General features: G+C 46.7%; 1 protein-coding gene across 2 annotated transcripts in view; it reads right to left on the bottom strand.

Annotated features, from left to right (window-relative positions):
- CLTC (clathrin heavy chain) overlaps positions 1-16,889 on the bottom strand; it is a 31,803-nt gene extending 14,914 nt beyond the window's left edge. Inside the window, exons 1-13 of one of the 2 annotated variants that reach the window (XM_030462608.1) lie at positions 16,597-16,889; positions 7,937-8,144; positions 5,590-5,858; positions 5,099-5,260; positions 4,340-4,453; positions 3,768-3,941; positions 3,026-3,223; positions 2,178-2,378; positions 1,429-1,581; positions 1,004-1,126; positions 617-754; positions 325-489; positions 31-211 (exon numbers count right to left, since the gene is read on the bottom strand). In XM_030462608.1, the coding sequence (XP_030318468.1) occupies positions 31-211; positions 325-489; positions 617-754; positions 1,004-1,126; positions 1,429-1,581; positions 2,178-2,378; positions 3,026-3,223; positions 3,768-3,941; positions 4,340-4,453; positions 5,099-5,260; positions 5,590-5,858; positions 7,937-8,144; positions 16,597-16,638 (2,128 nt within the window). In that variant the 5' untranslated portion in view covers positions 16,639-16,889. The remainder of the gene's footprint in view (positions 1-30; positions 212-324; positions 490-616; positions 755-1,003; positions 1,127-1,428; positions 1,582-2,177; positions 2,379-3,025; positions 3,224-3,767; positions 3,942-4,339; positions 4,454-5,098; positions 5,261-5,589; positions 5,859-7,936; positions 8,145-16,596) is intronic. The other variant, XM_030462607.1, reaches the window with a different exon arrangement.
- Between the last annotated feature and the right edge of the window lie 2,805 nt (positions 16,890-19,694).

Here is a 19,694-nt window from a genome sequence, read left to right as displayed (position 1 = left end):
CACTTGCTAGAAGCAAGAGCCTGAACTTACCTTCAAAGCTCTTGAAAGACTCAAATAGCTCAATGAGTGATTGTGTTGACAGCTGCTCATGGTATTTGGAAGCCACCTGGACACAGATCTGCAGGTTCTGACGAATGTTAGCAGACAGCATGGCACGCAGGCACTCCAGAGAGTCTTCTACTGATAAGGAACCAAAATAATTCACCAACCACTGCAAGAGACACAAAAGCCATGTTAGACCCAAGCAGAACACTCTGAAGCCACATCCTGAAAGCAATTACTTATTGCCTGGCTTTTGTTAATTCCAAATATTGGATCTCCTACCTCAGGATTGAGCAGATGAGTGTGAACTACAGCACGTTTGATGTCATACAAGTCTGTGAAGTGTTCCAGTGCTCTCTGCAGCAAGCCAGCTTTTTCACACAGCTGAGCTATGTGAGCCCGGTCATAATGAGTAAACATTTGGTTTCCCAGGATAGCATCTGCAACCTGGAAGGAATATTGAAAACTTTTATTTAGCTCCTAAACACTCTCATTAGTGTTTGAGATGGACCACAGCACAGTGGGGAGTCTAGCTACAGAGAAAACCTGATGTGATGTAGCTCTGCAAGCATACCTGAGGGGCATGCATGAGGTTCATCTCAAGTAAACGTGTTTGCAGGGGACCTTCAGAGGGACGATTATTCTTCAGTGCATCCAGCAAGAAGGCTGTGCATTGCTGAATTAAATTGTATTCCATAAAGACATCCACAATCTGAAGGAAAAAAAATTCATTAGACTTTTGTTTAGAAAGGGGAGGCATAATTAAACAAAGTAACATCAAGAACAGCTTCCAAAAATCTGCTTATTCTGGCACTGCAGTACTTAAAAGGTAAAAAAAAGGTATTCTTAAAAGGTAAATTCAGATTTGTAGTTCAAAGTCTTTCCCTAATGGGAAAAGTATGGCTACTCTTACCACCACAAGGTCTTAAGGTTAACATTTCATAGCAATAAAGTTATTTACCTGTGTTATGTCTGCAAGAGGCTCTTCATCTTGAACAAGCATTTGTGCAAACTGCTGTCCTTGATCCGGGCTGATTCTCATTACATTCCTCAGCAGAAAAATCCAGTCTGGAGTATATCCAACCTGAGGAGATGGTGGAAACCAATTACTCAGCAAGAACACACACCTTGTTAAATTCAGAGCTCAGTAAAAACAACTCTTAGTAGCTCACACAACCCAGTCAGGATTTCCCTCCCCATTTGGAAGAGGCTACTCAAAGTATGAAAGGACTGGAAAAGTCTGGCAGTATTCATAACAAAACCTCAGGCCAAAGCAGATGCTGCAGAGGTTCTTGGGATTCCCTCACAATTACTTTTAGATACTTTGGAGCATACACAAGTTATGCATAAATACAGGATAGATATGGCAATATAATTTGCTCTCACCTTCTTAGCATACAAAACAATCTTCTGGACTTGTCCTGTTTCAGCAAAGCACTGGATGACTTTGTTTGGAACGTTGGCTCGCAGGTAGACACTGAGTGCTAGTGTAGGATCTACAGATTTCACAAGGTCTCCCAGCTCCTCTGAGCACTCCAGCTGTTTAAAGACAAATACAGTCACATCCCACCCTGACAGGGCCATGCTGAAACTCACTGCCACCTACTTCCTCATTTTATGTCCTTTTGGACTTCCCAAAGATATTTCGGGTCCAGTATGAGAGCATGAACTGACTCTCTGCAGTGATCTAAGAGGGCTCTGTCCTTTATGCTGTTCTACAGGAATCAGAAACTCATTTGTGGAGCTAAAAATAATCAGTGTATCAGCATGTTTCTTCAGCTAATCACAACAGTGTAACCACAGCTCAAAGTACATCAAGTCAGTATCCAAGGAAGCCCAAAGTGGTTTGGGAAATAACAGCATAAGTGGTTTGGGAAATAACAGCAGCTCAGAAGTAGCAAGCTCACCCTGCTGTAATTTTAAGTATAATAAGGGAAAGCTCTCAGAGTATCTGATTAATCCTCTTGCACTAATATGGGTCATAGTTACAGGTAAACACCAACTGCTGATCTGGTAATCTCACTAGCACACTGATGAGTTGCTCAGTTGAGTTTCATGGGTGGTTTGGAGCCTGTCAAGCAGTTATGTCCCTTCTCATTCAGGGCTCATAAAGTATCTCCCCCAAATTTATTTACCTTATCTTCTTTTAACCATTTCTCCAAGAGCTGTTTGCGTCCCTGCTGCAGCACTGGTCGGCAGAGCTCCAGTGACTCATATTTATTCAGCTGCCCTTGGTCAAGCAGAATTCCAAAGTATTGGAGCAGAGGGGAAGTTTGTCCAGGTTGAGCAGGAACGCTCTGGAACCGGCGTATGGTGTCTGGAGTACGCAGGATTCCCTGCCAGGAACAGAAACACACTTTTAGCTTTTCTCTGCTGCTGTTGTGGCTTGGCAAGAGTTTCTCCAGTAAGCTGAAGTTAGGAATGCTTGCTGAAGCAACATCATGTTCTGGCAGCCCAGAAGGAGTCAGCAGCAGGGTGACTGAACATCAGCTCAGACACTGCCTTGGAGGTGTTTTGAGAGGATGTGCAACAGCAGCCTCTGAGACTCGTTTCAGCAGCAATGCAGACCCGATTCTGAGCACTGTCCTACAGAATTAAGACACCCTTGTCCTTACAAGCAAGTTCCTGTCATCTTAACTTAGTATGATCTTTGCTCTTAGTCTCTTCTTTGTCCTGTTTCCAGGTAGAGCCTCAGCTAGAGTCTTTACATAGAAACTTTTTAATCACTGGAGGAGATTAATACCAGAAGCATTAAGCTTCATAGCAATTACTTCATCATATTCTTCTCCCCTCTGTGGGCTTTAGTCAAACTTTTAATATATTGAAGTGTAGAATCAGTATTCCCAGCACACTGCACACAGGTTCTTCACAAGTATGTTAAACATCACACTAGGACAGGAGCACTAACAGGATTCTGGTCTTACTACTTAAGAAATTAAGTGAGGTCTCCTTAAACTTAGAGTTCAGTACTGAGTATCATTACCTTTGGGGCATTAGCTGCCACTTTTGCTGCCTCTGAATAGTTCCCTTGTGCAAAGAGTGCATTGAATTTTCTGGCAAAGAGTTCCTCAGCACCTGCCAGGTTGTTACGCACAGCCATTCGTAAAGCCAGGTCAGGATTCTGCAGCACGTTGGTGATGTAGGGAATAATATTCTCCTCTTCCACACACACTGAGAGCACCTGAATAAATCACCAAGGAAAACTTCCAGTTAGGCCACATACAAAACAAATGAGACAACAGCTAAGCAAGCTTCTAAAAGGAAAGCTAGGGTATACATGGAAAGGTTTTTTTTAAGAACTTTATTTAAGAAACAGAGCTCCAATGAGAGGGAACTTCTGCCATCCAATGACTGCATCAAGGCAGATGATCAGCAGTTTAAGCCAAGTTTACAGAAGTTAGGAAAAACAGGGATGCAAGTCCTGTCATTCTGTAACCTGTACTCATAGTCTTAAGTAACCAATCCTAGAGAATAAACCAGGAACAAGTCTTCTGCTCTGCATTACCCGTGCTCAACAAGGAACCACTGAAACCAGCTCAGCCCAGCGGCACAGCTCTACAGTGTCACTAGATTGGTTCGACTAGACTATAATACCATATCCCTTACTCTGTTGTTCTGTCTTGTTATTTCTGGAAGCTTTTAGACATTGATATGAACACTACAGAGGATGGTTAAGGGCCAGTGGGATGAGCTAAAGAAGTGATTCCCAAGCCAAGCTTCCTTACTTGTCCCTTTCTGTTTACTCCAATAATTCCAGCTGTTGCTTCATGCTGTGCAGTAACAAATATTGTCTCTCCACTGATCCTGTTCATGTAGATACAAGTGCCAGTTTCCAGGTCATACAGGTGGATGTAGCCATATTTTGTTATGAGGAACACCACGTCATGCTTGTCACTGATCTGCAAAACAGCAATGGATTCATCAAATCTGGCACTGGATAAATGAGTAAGTGCTTCCCAGAATCTGCAGATAGCTGTGTCACTTCAGGACAACTACAACTGCTGTTATGTTTTTATTTAATACATCAGTACCAACACAGCAGAATGGTGTTTTAAGAGCTTGACAGTTAAATATATACATATATTTTTTCCATAAATAAGAACAAGCTGCCATTAAATGATGCTTCAGTCTCCACTTTTATTTTAAAGCTACTGAAAAAGGAGCAGAAACCACCCCAGTTCAGTGCCAAGCCTTGGGTCAACATATTGACCACCTGGCTTCCAGTGCTCTGTTAGTGTCACATCCACCAAAAGCAGCAACAGAATTGCTCCTGTGCTCTTGTTTGGGGCTGGCATACCTGCATGGCAACAGGAAAGTCATTTTGTGCTTCAGGAGGGAAGAAAACATCCACTGCTTTCTTTGGAAAGGGCTGATTCCCAGTAGGTGGTGTGCCAACTTCAATGATATGCAACTGTGCAACAGATAAGTCTGTTAGTTCTTGTTATTTAATTTATGTAACAACAGATTTAACAATGAAGATATGGCCATTGTTTTGCTGCTGAGCCTTAATCCCAAGCTTACACAAAGATAAGACAAGTCAGTGTTCCTAAATATTTTCACTGGCTAAAGGAATGGCATGCTGTATTCCTCTACCCTAAATGAGGGAAAAACTTAAGCACAATCTTTAGTTATCCCTAGTTGCTTTAAAATTTAAGTCTTAGACCACTACTTAGCCTTGTAACACTAGTGTTTCATTTTTTTCATCCAATAATTTGGAAATAAATTAATCCTGATACTGGAGATAGGCATCAAAGAAAGATTACAAGAGCTTTTCCCTTAAGCTTGGTTTGTGAGGCTGAGAGTCACGTGTTTCAAGCTGCTAATTACACTGATCATGTCAGGCCACCTCACTTCATGACATGGAACAGGCAGTCCCTGCTGTGAAGCTCTTTGTGCACTACCTTTCATATATATCAGTTATTCAGCATCCAGATTGACAGAGTCCTTGTCTTTTTCTCCTAAAGGCAACTTCCTGCATTGAATCACCAGTTTTCCCAGCAGCAGATAACCAGGGTGAGTCATTAAAGGTTACCATGGAAGAAGAACCAACTCTTACCTTACCCCCAGCTTGCCCTCTTACTGCAAAACAGAAGAGAGTGGATTCTTCAGCATTTCCTTCCATCTTGAACTGTGCAAAGCTAGCTGCATGTCCCTCGATTGGCTGGGACACTTTCCTGTCTACAGAATAAAGCTGCATTGCTCCCACAACACGATTTTGCTAGGACCAGACACAAAAAGAGAGTCAGGAATAAGAGGTACTTGGCCAGGATTTTCATTTAAATTAGCACTGGGTGAATACATTGCTATATCAAGCTGAAGGACCATGCCATGCTTGTTTTACAAAGGTGTGAGTTAGGACTCTTAGCCCTGCACTAGCATTTATTCCACTGCTACAGGTTTTTCAGTTGCATTTTAAGTTTGTTATTTGACGATCGAGATCAGCATTCCCATTCCCAACCATTTTTAAGGCAAGAAAATGACACTTAACAGCCCTGCTGCTGAGAGAAGGAGGAAAGGACCTCTGGATCTCTCCTGGCAGTGCAGTACCTGTGCAGAAATCCCAGTCAGCAGCAGCCACTTCTGCTTCGCATCCGTCCGGTAGTTGATGATCTGGCAGCCGGCGAGGCTGGAGTGGCGATCAAACATTTTCACAGGCTGGGACTCCCCTTCCATGCTCCAGTGATAAACTGCATTATCCGTGACCAGGGCAACAGTATTCAGAGAGATCCACTTCCAGAAAGTGACATCGTCTGTCATGGTGTGAGCCTTCATTTTACTCTTCATTTCAATGTTAAATATTTGAAGCGTTTTCCCAGCTGGAACACACAACGTTGTTAGCCAGGCTGCAGTTCCTCCAAGCACTGCTTAAAGAGCTCCAATATGACATTAAACCCTCACAACTTTATTTTAATAAAAAGATGCACTGATTCTTCAGTGATCAGCTTCACTGATCACTTACATTTAACCAGACAACACTTCCTAAGGCTAATTTTATCAGTCTGCCACTACTGAGCCAAACAGATGTGGAAAACTTGGTAGGAGAAAAGAGCTTCAACTACACAAACAGAAGTTGTAAAATACTTAATGTACATCAAAACTAGATTACAATAATGCCAAGTCCCTTGGGAGGTGCAAGGAGAGCTATGCCAGTGCCATTAAAAACTGCCTCCACATCTGTTTTAAGTATATTAAAAAAAATAAATAAAAGCACAACATGGAATGGTCAAGTTGGGAGTGGGCTTCAGTAATTCAGACTCATTCAACAAAACCCTTTGGTTGCACTAATGGGATACACAGAGCTACTGGCTGCAAACCAAACTAACAGAAACTGTGCAAAGGAAAGGAATCTAGGGACCAACACAAGCTCTAGAAGGAGAAAGGAAAAGTTCTCTGAATTACACAGAATGGTGTGCACACACATCCTGAACAGCCCACCTGCAGTCACTTCTAGTTTTTACAGCACAGTGATATAAAAGAAATAATTTCTTCCTGTTGAGAAAGAAAGTTCTGACCAACTTCTACAAGCTTCAGGAGACAGATATTTAAGCACATGCTAGTGTAACCCAAGAGAACTAATAAAGACCATATAAAACAAAGGGTAGGTCAGAATATCTGGTACAGTTACCAACAGTAACTCAGCCTGATCAAGTCACAGCCTTCACTCACTAAGGTTTGAGTTACTTACAAGTCACTATTAGTTCAGCTATTGACATAAGATGTAGCCAGGAGTTTCTCCAGAGCTTGGAGCAGACTCTACTACAGTGTTACTCAGGCTACAGGCTAGCAGTTTATTTCCATATCTGCTTCAGCTGGAGCTTTGGACCCCAGGGAGATTCCATTCAGGTGACATGTACCCTACATGCTATGCAAGGCATATTAAGAGGCAAAATCTAGAGTTAAGTCAAAAGGGTCAGTCCTGTTTATAAAAAGCTTAATATCAAGATGGCAATACTTTAAGTACACCAAGTTCCTGAGTGGAGTAACTTTCTGGATCTTAAGGATTCCCTTGTTTGGGAGTGGATGAAAAACCTCTGAATTTTAGCTTTTCAGCTGCTCAACAGCACTGTTCAGCCATGTGCACCAGAGATCTGAGCCATTTGGTTCTGCTTTCTCTTTTCATAAGACAGGACAAACTAGTACAGTCAATTGATGCAACTCACCGTCTGCACACACAAGAAAGCATTAAAGTTGTGACAAAACAGGAGCAGAGTATTAAGGTCAAACTTAAGTAACACTGAATACACACAAAACTTCCCATTAGCAACATATCTATTTCTAGAGTGACACTATCTGAGCTTCTTGGGGAAAGAGACAGATATTTCTGGAGACTCCAGGGGAATGCTTGTTCTCTCTATCACCAGAGATACCAAGTTAGCTGACCTTGGGCTTTATTCACTACAATCTTCCCTGCAGTTTTCCTGTTCTTATCACTGACTGATACAATAAATATGCACAAATAGGTGCACTGGCCTCTTCCACCAAGGCCTTCAGGAGTATTTCCCCCTCCACCTCAGTCTGCATTTTCTTCACTGAAAGGCAGGCTTAGTTAGACCTTCTATACTTCTGAGATAAGGTCTCACTTCCCTCTAACATGACTGGAGAAGTATTTTAAAGCCTGAACCTTCCTTCCAGCTCTCCCCACCCAGAAGCTGTCCACATTCTGACTGAAGTAAAAAACTCAACCTAATGATCAGCAAATAGCAGAAGCCCCAAGTGCAACCTGCCAGCTGCCTTCAGAAGAACTGAAAATGCATTAAACTCAAGTTCCCATTAAGCTGTGAAAAATGAGTAAGGGATCCTCCCACGTAACTTGTCTGAGAGACTTCAGTCACTCATAAACCAGTCTTAAAGAAAGCTCTGCAACCACTTCAAACATTTATCAGGATTTTCATACCTTTTAGTGCAATGACTTTACTGGCAGGGTTCATGATAGCACTGTCAGCTGAAATTGGTCTCCGAATGGGGTTACTGGGGTCATTCATGTCAATGATCACCACCTGAGCCTGTTCTCCTACTTTCTCTCTAATGCAGATGAATTTGTCAGACTCCATTGTCAGAGTGCTGAACCCAATGTTTGCTGGGTTGATGCCCAGATTTTGGAGCTGCAAGAGAAAAAAAAAAAAAAAAAAGGTTTAGCATTAAGTTACTACCTCAGTTTAGCCAAAAACAGCTTTTGTGAAAGATACAAGGACCATACAACCACACACTCCAAAAATGGCACAGCACACAAACTCTTGCCCATCTTCAGTGAAGCTCAGCAGGCTTCTTGAGGAAGCCCTGCAGCATTCAAACACTTAGTACACCATCTTCAAGGTCCATTTACAACTCAACTATTTTGAGAGCTCAACTTTTGAACCCCTCACATGGTTTAAGGCACACTGAGCTGCCCTGCTCCTGGCAGCTGTGACAGAGTTGCAGCTCCAGTTCTCACTCCCACCAACTCTGCTTCCAGAGCCTTAATTCATTCCACTGAGCTTGGCAGCTATGGCTGTTTCAAGCTTAACATCACATGAGGTGTCTGAGCTTTACCTTTATCCTTGGAGAGTTAAAAAAAGCTACTTGTCTAGCAATTAGCCCAGTCCTGTCCAGCAGCATCTACCACCTAGGAGACAGAGCTGACACACTTGAGATGGATGCTGCTGAAACCAGAATTGATTCATCCACAGCTGCACCAATAAACCATCTCCTTCTGCTGAGACACAGTCTGCTTCTGCAAACTTCAAATGAGTACCTTTAAATGATGTTTCTAGCTCAGTTTGCAACAAAACTGTTATTTCATTGTGTTTGCAACAGACTTGCATGTCAGGACCCCGGTAATCAAAGTTTATTCCCTTTTTAACAGTGGCATTGCAGAATGGTTGGTTCACCCCACGCAGACACCTGGCTGGCGGTGTCTCCCATCAGTTTTGTTTTGTCAGGAGTTATCACTTCTAAGACTTCAGATCCTTCTTTCTTCCTGGGAAGACTGTTTGAACTTCAAGCTCAAGGTCCCCCAAGAGGGCCAGCCCTTCAAAGCTGCTTTAGTATTATTGTATAGTTTGAAACAAAACAGTAACCTCTTATCAGCTGTGCTCTGCAGGAGCTCCGAGGTGACCACGCCTCGGCTGCTCTCTTCCTGCCTACTTGCAGCTTCTGATAAAGAGTATTTTTCTACACTTCCCCTTTGGCTTTTGGAACAAGTAACAGCTAAGCTGTGGCCCACCAAGTTACCTGAACAAGCTCCACACAGGGCACCTCACTGGGTGATGCCTATCACTCAGTGCATCACAGATGCAGCCAGATGTTGGGGCAGTTAAAGGATGAGACTCACAAGCTCCCAGAGTCTGCCTCAGAAGAGAATTTCTGGAAGATGATTCAGCCTTTGTGGAGGGGTCTCCAGCCACTCTGCATTTAAGTCCTTTGTCCTACAGAACACTATTTCATTGGTGTTATCTCACTCTTTCAGGAAAGGTCTCCACCACTGGAAGCTCTTGGGTCAGATCCAAACAAAATCTCAATTCTACACCAAAAAGACCTTTGGGCTCTTTGATGTTTAAAGGCTCATTTCACAAATAGTCTACAGAGAGTTACCACTGATCTTTTGGCAAATTTACCCCGATTTTCTACTCTGAAAGACTTTATGAGAGGTAAGACCTGAAGCAGAAGAGATCTAAATGCAACTCTTGAAGCTAGGCATGAAGCTAACTTAAGTCATTCTTTGGAGGCAGGAGGATCTACAGTCCTGCCACAAACAGTCCCATTCAAAGCCAGCTCCCTTGACACCCTCCCACCTGACCACAAAGCCAGCAAACATTCAAGTGAAAGACAGTGAGTGCTTTTTCAGCCCTCACTTCCCCAAGAGAAAACTGCCTTAAATGCTGCTACAGCTAAAGAAATCAGACCCTACCTCCCTGACAGGTCAGAACTCTTATTACTCAGGTTTTATTCAGTGGCTGAGGTCCAACAACACAGAACCTGAGCACAGAACCCACTCACAACATGGATTCACTTAGAAGATCTCAGATTTAAGTTGAACTCTCCCTTCCACACATTTTTTTTTGGGTGGTGTTCTCTGGTATTTGCACACCAGCTAGGCAGGGCTATCCACAACCTGGTCACACCCTTGCAGGCAGATCTGAAGATCCAAGAGTTTGATCTGGTAGAGCTGGAGAGACTTCCTAGATTGTGGTGTTTCCTTTTGCTTGGCTGCAAACTTAAGTGTAGAATCATCTCTCAAGCACTCAATTTCCTCTTTCCTTTATTAGGGTAGTTTCAGAGTATTTCTCCAGCTGGCAGTAACTCACAGCACTAGACTCAAACACACACAGTCAGCAGAACAAACTGAAGAAACAAGTCCTAGTGGATGGCAGACCTTGCAGGGAGGTCTCAGCATAACCACTGAACCAAGGTTGCTTTGATATTGCAAGAGAGATTTGTTTCCATCATGAGGAAGCTGCCATTTGTGAGGTGTCATGACTGAGGTATCCAACCCCAGTTAACAGAAGAAGATGTGGCCCTTTTCCAACTTAAGGCCACTTCCAAAGGTCAGATATTTCACTGAAAAGATCACATTGGCACTGGAGCTCGGAAGAAACCTTGGAGAAGCTTTCTGAGGGAGGCACAAGCATGGTGAGGCTTTTCAGTACACAGCCTCCTTCTGCTAACATTTCATCTTCTAATGAAAAAAAGCATCCAAAATCATGAGTGAAGTTTACCCCAAGCACCAAGACAAAGTTGACTCTGAGACAATCCCTGTGTTTGATTACACAAGAGCATCTCCAGCCAAGAGTGGAGCCTTTGCTCACCTGGTAAGCCTTGTGCTAACTTCCCTTGGCTGCACTCAGACCTGATGCACGGAATTCTTGAGAATACAGACTGTTCCCCATACTACTGGGGAGGTCATTCCCTTCCCCAGACAGGCTAAAGTTCAGGTGGATGAGGCAGGAGTGTTTATAAAGCTCAACAAAGTATACTAAGACTAAAATTAATGTTGGGGAACAAGACAGCAAATACTTCTTCGAAAGCTTTTATCATGAAAACTTCAATACTACTCCCTGTACAAACCCCTGACTTTACACTACTACTACTAGAAGAGAACAGGGGGTTATAGCAGATTTTTCTAAAAACCAGACATTTAGTGTTGCAGGTCCACTACCTTTTACCAATTCAGAAACAAGGCTGTAAGACTGGGGAGAAAAGGAATCATAAGATACTCCTACATTTTACTACAGAAACCACTTCCTTGGCTTTCAAGCAGATCTGAAAGCAGAACTTGTCAGCTGTGCTTGGGCAGCCAATTTACAGTTCAAGCCCTTTTACATCACCATTTTTTTTCCAAGTTCAGTTCTATCAGTCTTCTGGAAGCACACTGAGAAAAAAACTGTTTTGTGAAGTAGCCATGGAAGAAGCTGCCAGCAGCTCTTCTGTTCGGTAAGGATGTCACCTTGAAGACTCATCCAACTTGAGGTTGGACACTTCAGTCAACAGCAAACAGCAGGCTGGATTGAACTGTCAGATTCTATAATGCCATTTACCTGAGCAGCACAGAGTGGTGCAGCATTATAACCTAGCAGGTCAAAGTCTGATTAGTAAAATTATTTTTTCACTGGAAGATAATTCAAGTCCATCCTCAGTAACTTACCCAGAGAAGCTGTTGTATTACACGCATGCTTGACATCAAACTGAATGCTAAAACTGCTGACAAGAGCCTTTGTTGACCCCTTCCTGGAACACTCGTTTTCTTTTGACAGTTTGCTTAGCTGTGAAATAATTTCTCCTTGCCTACAAGGAAGGGCACAGAACTGCTGAGTCTGCATTTCACCAACTTACACTCAACAGGATACAACCACTGCTCTTGTAGCCACAAGCAGCTGCTTGGTCTCTGCCCAGAGACTCCTTATCTCCACACAGCTAGAAATCACGTAGCTGGGAAATGCCAGTTGACAGAAATATTCCCATTTTTTTGAGAAGCATGAAGGCCCTTGACCTGTCATGAGCCACAGCAGCTCTGCCTCAAGGCCATGCTTTACTGGGCTTTGCCTGAGCAAGGCAGGCACAGGGCTACACTTCAGGCACTCCTTCAGCTCCAGACATGAAGCCTGGCACAGCAAACTCAAGTCACACCAGATTTATACCCGTGCTGATCTGCTGGAGCTCTTGCCTCCAGTTCCGTAACACAGGAATCTCACAGCCAGTCCCTGTTCAAAGTGCTTCATGCTTGGCAGTGCAAGGTAAGAGTTCCAGCTGGTGACAGACTAGGAAGTCATGTTTTCAACAGATAAGAAACCTCTGCAATGTTCAAGAGCCCTTCTATATCCTTCCTATTTTCTGCCTCACCCTCACTAAGCTGAGGTAGCAGTTTCTGGTCCCAGCAGCCACAGCCTGGCTGATTAGCTCAGGTCCAAGCCAGACTGGACCTGCTGAAACTCCAGTTCAGAACCTGGCTGCCAGCACTGCTGTGTGGCAGGGCTCAGTGGTCCCAGCAGTGAGCAGTGCCACCAGGACAAGCAGGCTGGGTGGCTGCAGAGCCTGCTGTGAGGGACACACCAAGAGGAAGAGCTTATCAACTGCTTAACTAATTGTTCCTATCCAATTAGCTGACACACACACAGAACTCAAGTTACTTCAATTCTTCACAGCTTTCTTTGTTACAGATTTTTCCTTTTGTTAAGAGTACTCCAAGCTGAGTGGTTTGGGGAATTCAAATGCACTAAGGAGAGGGCAAGAACCCCACCAAAACGTCCTCAGGCACAGCAGCCCTCTCTAACTTTAAAATACCAATTAAAGACTTAACTGCTTCAACATGCTGCTGCTACAGCAGAGATGCAGTATTTAGGATACCTTACACTGTCTCACCACCAGCACAATACATGGAAGCATTTTGCTGTTTATCATTGCTGGACTGAAGTAGTAAATTTCTAAGTTTTATTATAGGATGCCTCAGCTGTGCCTCAGTTTTATTCAGTTAGCTCTGTGGCAAGCAATGACTTGAGAGCCATTAAGTGCCACCTCTCTGCTGCAGTCCTGCCACCATTCAGGTTGGTTCCATCAATAGCCAACAGACAAGAATCCTTTTCCCAGTTTCAGAGGAGCATTCTCTCTCAGCATCAAGCACACAGCATGAGCTGACAGCTTTCTGTCCTGTCTAGACAGCTCTACAGAATAAATTCCATTTTTTTTCAGGCTCAGAAGAGTACTAATGCCTCAAGCCACACCAGTGTAGTGGTGCCTCCTATATATGTCAGGGTAGTGTGGGTAAATGAGATGGCAATCACCATTCATCCCCTGCTAATTTGTCTGCTTCCTTCTCACTCACTAGGAAAGTGTAACCTAAGAACAGCTTCGTGCACCTACTATGGTATGCAGTTGTGTTTTACTATCACCCTTAAGTACACAGAGGCACCAGCTTAGCTGCAGCCAGATTTTTCAATCATTCAACACACTGAACTCTGACCTCCCACAACGTGCCCACTGGACTGTTTCCTTCTGGCTGGGTTAAAAAAACAAAAAAAAAAAAGTGACAAACTTCACACTATAAAATTTTATAACAAGAGTCCTGTAGTTTTGATAGCACAGGAATCAAGTTTACCTTTGGAAACTTCCAAGGGAACTGTTTTCCCACAGCATGTTGATGTTTTGTGGCCAGGCAGGCACCTGGATCGGACAACACAGATAACACCCCCTGCTTGGCACTGCTGAGATTCCAGAACTATGGATCAGGATTCAGACAAAACAAGACCTGAAGCCTGACAACACATTTTGGTTTTAGACTTCGCTTTGAAAACATTCAGAAAGTTTACTGAGCCTTAGTAAGATAACTTGCCACATCCTACTTGCCCAGATGAGACCTTCAGCCCAACTTTGGGCACAATAAAAGTGGTACTGGGTGCACAGGAGACAAAGATGCTCAGGAGCTCAGGGCTTCTGGAGCCTGTAACTCCTCCTCACCTCACCCAGCCAAGACGCTGACACCAACAGCTCATGCCAGCACACCTTGAGCAGTGCAACATGGAGTGCAACTGGTTTGAAGCTGAAGACCAGAAAAAGCTTTTTTTTTGGTGTAGTTATTGGTCATTTTCAGTAGCAGATCCATGAAGAATTAGGATTTTACTGCACCTATTGCTGACCACCAGTTTTCTACCTGAGTTAAAAGCCACTTCCAACAGCAGCCTCACAAGAACTCTCTCATTCACATCCATCTCCTGCCTCTTTACGAATAAGGCTCCAGTTGGGCACCTTTTCTTTTGTTAAGCATCAAATTCAAACTTGCCAGTGTTGTGCAACACCCGTATCTCAAGCTTCCTACACAATGTAGGTCAGGCACAGTCCAAAAAAATTGTACTATTCAGTCCACCAGGACCTCCTGTGAACAGCCTGCAATACACCACAGCAGTTCTGGATGGCAAAAATGGAGCCACGTTGGTGTTTCTGCTCTCAAAGTTGACTCCAACAGCAGGTTGAGAATTCAAGAATCATCTGAGAGAATTCAAGTTCCTCTGAATTTTTTTTTTTGCAATGAAATTAACTGAGGAAGCTCAGTGGGTGCAGCAAGCTGAGGGATTGTGGGCAACAGCCACGTGCATGCAGGCTTGAGAGGCTGGACACCCAGTATTGCAAAATACCAGGTCCTGTGTGCAGTTGTAAAAGACTTGGGTTAAGCCAGCAGCCTTCATTAAATAGGAACAGGGGGGGGAAATACAAATAAAACCCATAAATAAACATAGATCAGTCTTTAGGCAGAACAATGATGATCCACAAGAGTGCTGGTCCAAGACCTAGCAGCACTTCTGGAGTGAAGCTGATGAGTTTCATTACATAATAGTGCTCATGTCATTAGAGACCTGCTAGTAGGTCACATGCAAGGTTTATATCTTAAATAATGTATCATAGACACAGTGCCATGGTGCTTTATTAGGAGGGATGAGTTTCACCTGAGTGTACAGAACCTTCTCAGCACCTGGGTCTGGGCTATGTTACTACCAGGAGAGAACATCTGCTCTGAGCTGAAGCTCTGGCCCAGTCACAAGATCCTCCTGTCAGCATTGGGTGCTGAAGAGAAGGCCAGGGTTACACCTCAGCTGTAAATTCTGTCCTGGTTTTAAACTGATATATGAAGTAAAATCATCCAGTGCTCAACAGTGAGTTAACTAGATAAAACCCAATCACTGAAGCATTTTTTTTTAAATCTAAAATTAATGCTATGGGCAATGGTAATTTACAAAGCAAAACAAGTATTTTGCAACTGACCGTTTAACAAAGCGCCTAGAAGTTAAATTATTTGCATTTGGGTTAGAAAGGCTCACTCCAAACCACACAAATCCCCCACGACCAGATGCTGACATCACCAGGAAGCAGGGCTACAGACAGACTGCTAGAAGCCTCTGACAAGGTACATCTTTGTAACTGGGAATAACAGAAGTTCTCCTCAAAAAAATTCCTCCTCAGCACTGAAGGACTTTTTGAGGAGAACTTCTATTGGGAAGAACTATGGGAAGCTCGTAGTACTTTGCCAGCTCAGAAGCACAAATTGCACAACTGCATCACCTCTTCCAGACCCCTCCCTGGGCTCCAGCTTCACCCACAGCCCTGGGAGCCTTGGAGAAGGTAACCTTGCACTCCTGCAGCAGGGACAGTTTAGACCTTGGTACTAGTGCCTTTAGAAGGCCACGCTGGAGAAACTAAAGGGAAATAATCTCCTTAGCGTCTGGTTATGGCTTCAGGATCCCCAGAGCCAGAGTCTGTCGGGGGCAGTGAGCACAGACCTGGCACCTCTGTGCCTGCACTGCCACAGCGGTACCGCAGGGCAGCCCGCAGTACCTTTCGCATTTCACTGCAATAACGTGGTTTTTTTCTCCACGCCAGCTGACGTTACGAGCCAGAACACCGATAAAATGATTCAAGAGATCCTTAGCATTACAAGAAACCTTCGCTTCATTTAAAAAAAAAAATTATACGAAACCAAACAACACCCGGAGACCGCTTGGCTACCTCGTCAATTCCCCTTTGGCAGAAGCGGGATTCCCCCCCCCGCACCGCTCCGGAGGGGTCGGGCTCTCTCCCGGGAAGCTCAGAGCAGCACCCGCGTCCCCCTCCTCTCCTCCTTCCCTCCCGCCCCCCGGCCCGGCAGGTGCTGCGGCGGGCAGGGCGCCAGCCTCGCCCACACCGAGCGGGCTCCCCCGCCCAGAGCCGGGAAGGGGAGATGAGGCCGGGGGGAACCGGAGCTGCCCGACCGGGGCCTCCATCCCGGTCCCTCCGGCAGCACGGAGGGGCCCTCCCGCGGCGCCGCAGCCCGGCCCGGCCCCTCCCGGCCGGGCCCGCACGGAGGCAGCAGCGGGCGCGCTGGAAGGTGCCCTTCGGGGCGGGAAGGCGCTGCCCGAGCCAGACACCGGCAAGGCCTGTGGGGGAAGGCGGCCAACCCGCCGCTGGAAGGGCCCGCGCCGCCTCACGGCCCTCTCAGAGAAAGGCGGGGAACGAGCCCGGCGTCTCTCAGCCCGGCTCCGCCTGAGGGAGCGGCTCCCCCCCCCCCGCCTCAGCACCCGCTCCCTCACATCCCGGCCCGGCCTCCCCCGCACCCACCTGGAGGTGCTCCTGGAAGCGGATCGGTAGGATCTGGGCCATGGCGGCGCTGGCAGGGGGCTGGGGCTCCAGTCCGAAGCCGGACCGGAGTCACACCTCAGCGGAGAAACGGGACCGCAATGGCGGAACGGGGCAGGGAGCGGGCAGAGCCGCGGCGATCCGGAAGCTGCCCCCGCCGGCGGAAGGATACGGCCGCGGAAGGAAGAGCTCTGCCCTCACCTGCCGGGAACGGCCCCGACTGTGCCTGGCGGGCGGAAGGATCCGGTGCCGAGCGGCGGTGACTCATCCGCCGCGGGGCCAATGGGAGCGGCGGAAGGATCCCGGACCGGAAGGGACTATTTGACGTCTCAGCACTCCTCCCCCCTCCCATTTCTCCGGCCTTTTTCTTTTTTTTTTTTTTTTTTTTTTTTTTTTTTGCCACATCATGCGACCGAGGGGCGGCTGCGTCACTTCCGGTCCGCGCTCCTCGCCCCGCGTCACGTGCCGGAGCGGGGCAAGGTGACTCGGGGATGGGGGCGGTTGCCATGGAAACGGACATGGCGGAGGGAGGATGGGGGGGAACCCCTTCCCCTCACTCACCCCCCCCCCTTCCCCGGTTCCGAGGTTCGGCCCGTTCAGCGCAAGGCCGGGATCGGTTCCCCCCCCCCCGAGCAGGTCCCGGTGCGGTGGGTTCGGGCTCTGCCCCGCCATCTCCTCCCGTTTCAGAACCATCCCGAGGGCCGCGTTGCCCCTCCGTGGGGAGGGGGAGGGGTTTTCCCTGCTTCACCCTAATTAAATTTTAATTAGGAGAAGAAAACAAAGCAGGGAAGGACCCCCCGCTGGCACCGAGCTCCATCCTTCAATCACCGGAGCCTCCAGCAGCCCCGGGATGTCCCTCCCCATCCAACCCGGGTGGGAAGCGGAGGAGCGGAGTCCAAGTCCAAACCTCCCTCTGTGGGAGGGAACTCCCCGGCGTGACCCCGGCCCACGGAACCGCGTGAAACTTCCCCCCTGCAGCACCCAGGGGATGCCCAGGGCTCCCCCGCCAGCTCTCCTCATTTTGGTGATTTCCTCACTTTTTTTTTTTTTTGCTTTGTCTTAAAATTCATCATTTTGAAACCTCTGAGCATCCCTAGGAGACAAGGAGAAAAAAAAAAACCCGAACAACTCAAACCAAAACAACAAAACAAACATCCCTTCTCACTCCTAAGAATGCAAAAATATATAAAATAAATAATAAATAAATAAAATCAGAGACAGCACTGGGATCCACCAGGAGAGACACAGCCCCGGGCAGCCTGGAGACTGATCCCAGACCTGTGTGGTGCACAGCATTCCAACTGGGAAGCAAATACTCCAAGGTAAAGAGCAGTCAAACTCCCAGAATGTCAGGGACCTCTGAGGATCATCTCCAACCCCTCCTGGAGCAGAATTCCCTGGAGTTGTTTGGAGAGAAATCCACCCAGGTGGGTCCTGAATGTCCCCAGAGATGGGGACTCCACACCCAGTCTATTCCAGTGCTGCTTTACCCTCAGGAGTGAAGAAATATTCCCTCATATTTCATTTAAATCTCTCCTGGGCCAGTCTGTGTCTGTTACATTCTTCTGTGAGTTTTGGCAAAATCCAGATTTTTGGGTTTAGTGGGGAAAAAGCAACGGCTGGAAGGACAAAACCCTTCTCCTGACTGCAGGAGGAAGGGCCCCAGGAAAAGAGGAGACATGCCCTGCTCACACCTCTGATTTCTGCATTCCCTTAGGAATGAGGACACCCTGGAAAAGGAGCAGGGATGTGGAAGGGAAGGTGGGAGGCACAGGAATCAGGGCTGGCTGCTCCTATTGCTGCTGACAGCTGGGGTGCTGCTCCTGCTAAGCCTCTTACAGCCTCAGCCCTGCAGGGACACAGGAGCCAAGCTCCAGCACCACAGCTCTCCAGCATCCCCAGAGGAGAATCCAGTTCTGTTCAATATCTTTATTGATGGTTTAGATGAAGGGATTGAGTCCATCATCAGCAAATTCACAGATGACACCAAGCTGGGGGGGAGTGTGGATCAGCTGGAAGGCAGGAGGGCTCTGCAGAGGGACCTGGAGAGACTGGAGAGTTGGGATGATCCCAATGGGATGAGGTTCAACATTCCAAGTGCCGGGTCCTGCACTTTGGCCACAACAACCCCATGGGGAGCTCCAGGCTGGGCACAGAGTGGCAGAAAGGGACCTGGGAGTCTGGATTGCCAGGAAGCTGAAGAGGAGCCAGCAGTGTGCCCAGGTGGCCAAGAAGGCCAATGGCATCCTGGGCTGGCTCAGGAACAGCGTGGCCAGCAGGTCCAGGGAAGGGATTCTGCCCCTGTGCTCAGCACTGGTGAGGCCACAGCTTGAGTCCTGTGTCCAGTTCTGGGCCCCTCAGCTCAGGAAGGAGATTGAGATCCTGGAGCAGGTCCAGAGAAGAGCAAGGAGGCTGTGAAGGGATCCAGCAGAATTCCTGTGAGGAAGGGCTGAGGGAGCTGGGGGTGTTGAGGCTGGAGGAGGCTCAGGGGAGACCTCATCACTCTCTCCAACTCCCTGAAAGGAGGTTGGAGCCAGGGGGGGGTTGGGCTCTTTTCCCAGGCAACTCTCAGCAAGACAAGAGGGCAGGGTCTCAAGTTGTGCCAGGGGAGGTTTAGGTTGGAGATTAGAAAGAATTTCTTTCTGGAGAGGGTGATCAGGCATTGGAATGGGCTGCCCAGGGAAGTAGTGGATTCTCCGTGTCTGGAGATCTTTCCAAAGAGCCTGGATGTGGCACTCAGTGCCATGGGCTGGGAACCACGGGGGGAGTGGATCAAGGGTTGGACTTGATGATCTCTGAGGTCCCTTCCAACCCAGCCAATTCTATGATTCTCTGATCCTTCCTCAGCTTCTGCCTCTCAGCAAGTTCAGGGAGAGTGATCAGATCCCTTCTTTAGGATGAGTAATATTATCCTATTCCCCACCAGAGAACCCCAAGGGTTGGGTTTGGGGTTTTTTTTTGAGAGTTTACTACCAGTTTACAACCATTCCAGGTGGAATGTTTCATGTTTTACACCAAGTGCTGACATGTCCTACTCCATCACTGAACAAGGTACCTGAAAAGCAGCTGAAGGTGACACA

The sequence above is a fragment of the Calypte anna genome, chromosome 19, assembly GCF_003957555.1.
Source record: "Calypte anna isolate BGI_N300 chromosome 19, bCalAnn1_v1.p, whole genome shotgun sequence".
Classification (NCBI taxonomy): Eukaryota; Metazoa; Chordata; class Aves; order Apodiformes; family Trochilidae; genus Calypte; species Calypte anna.
The sequence above is the reverse complement of the archived record's forward strand: the minus strand, read 5'-3'. Positions and strand labels throughout refer to the sequence as shown.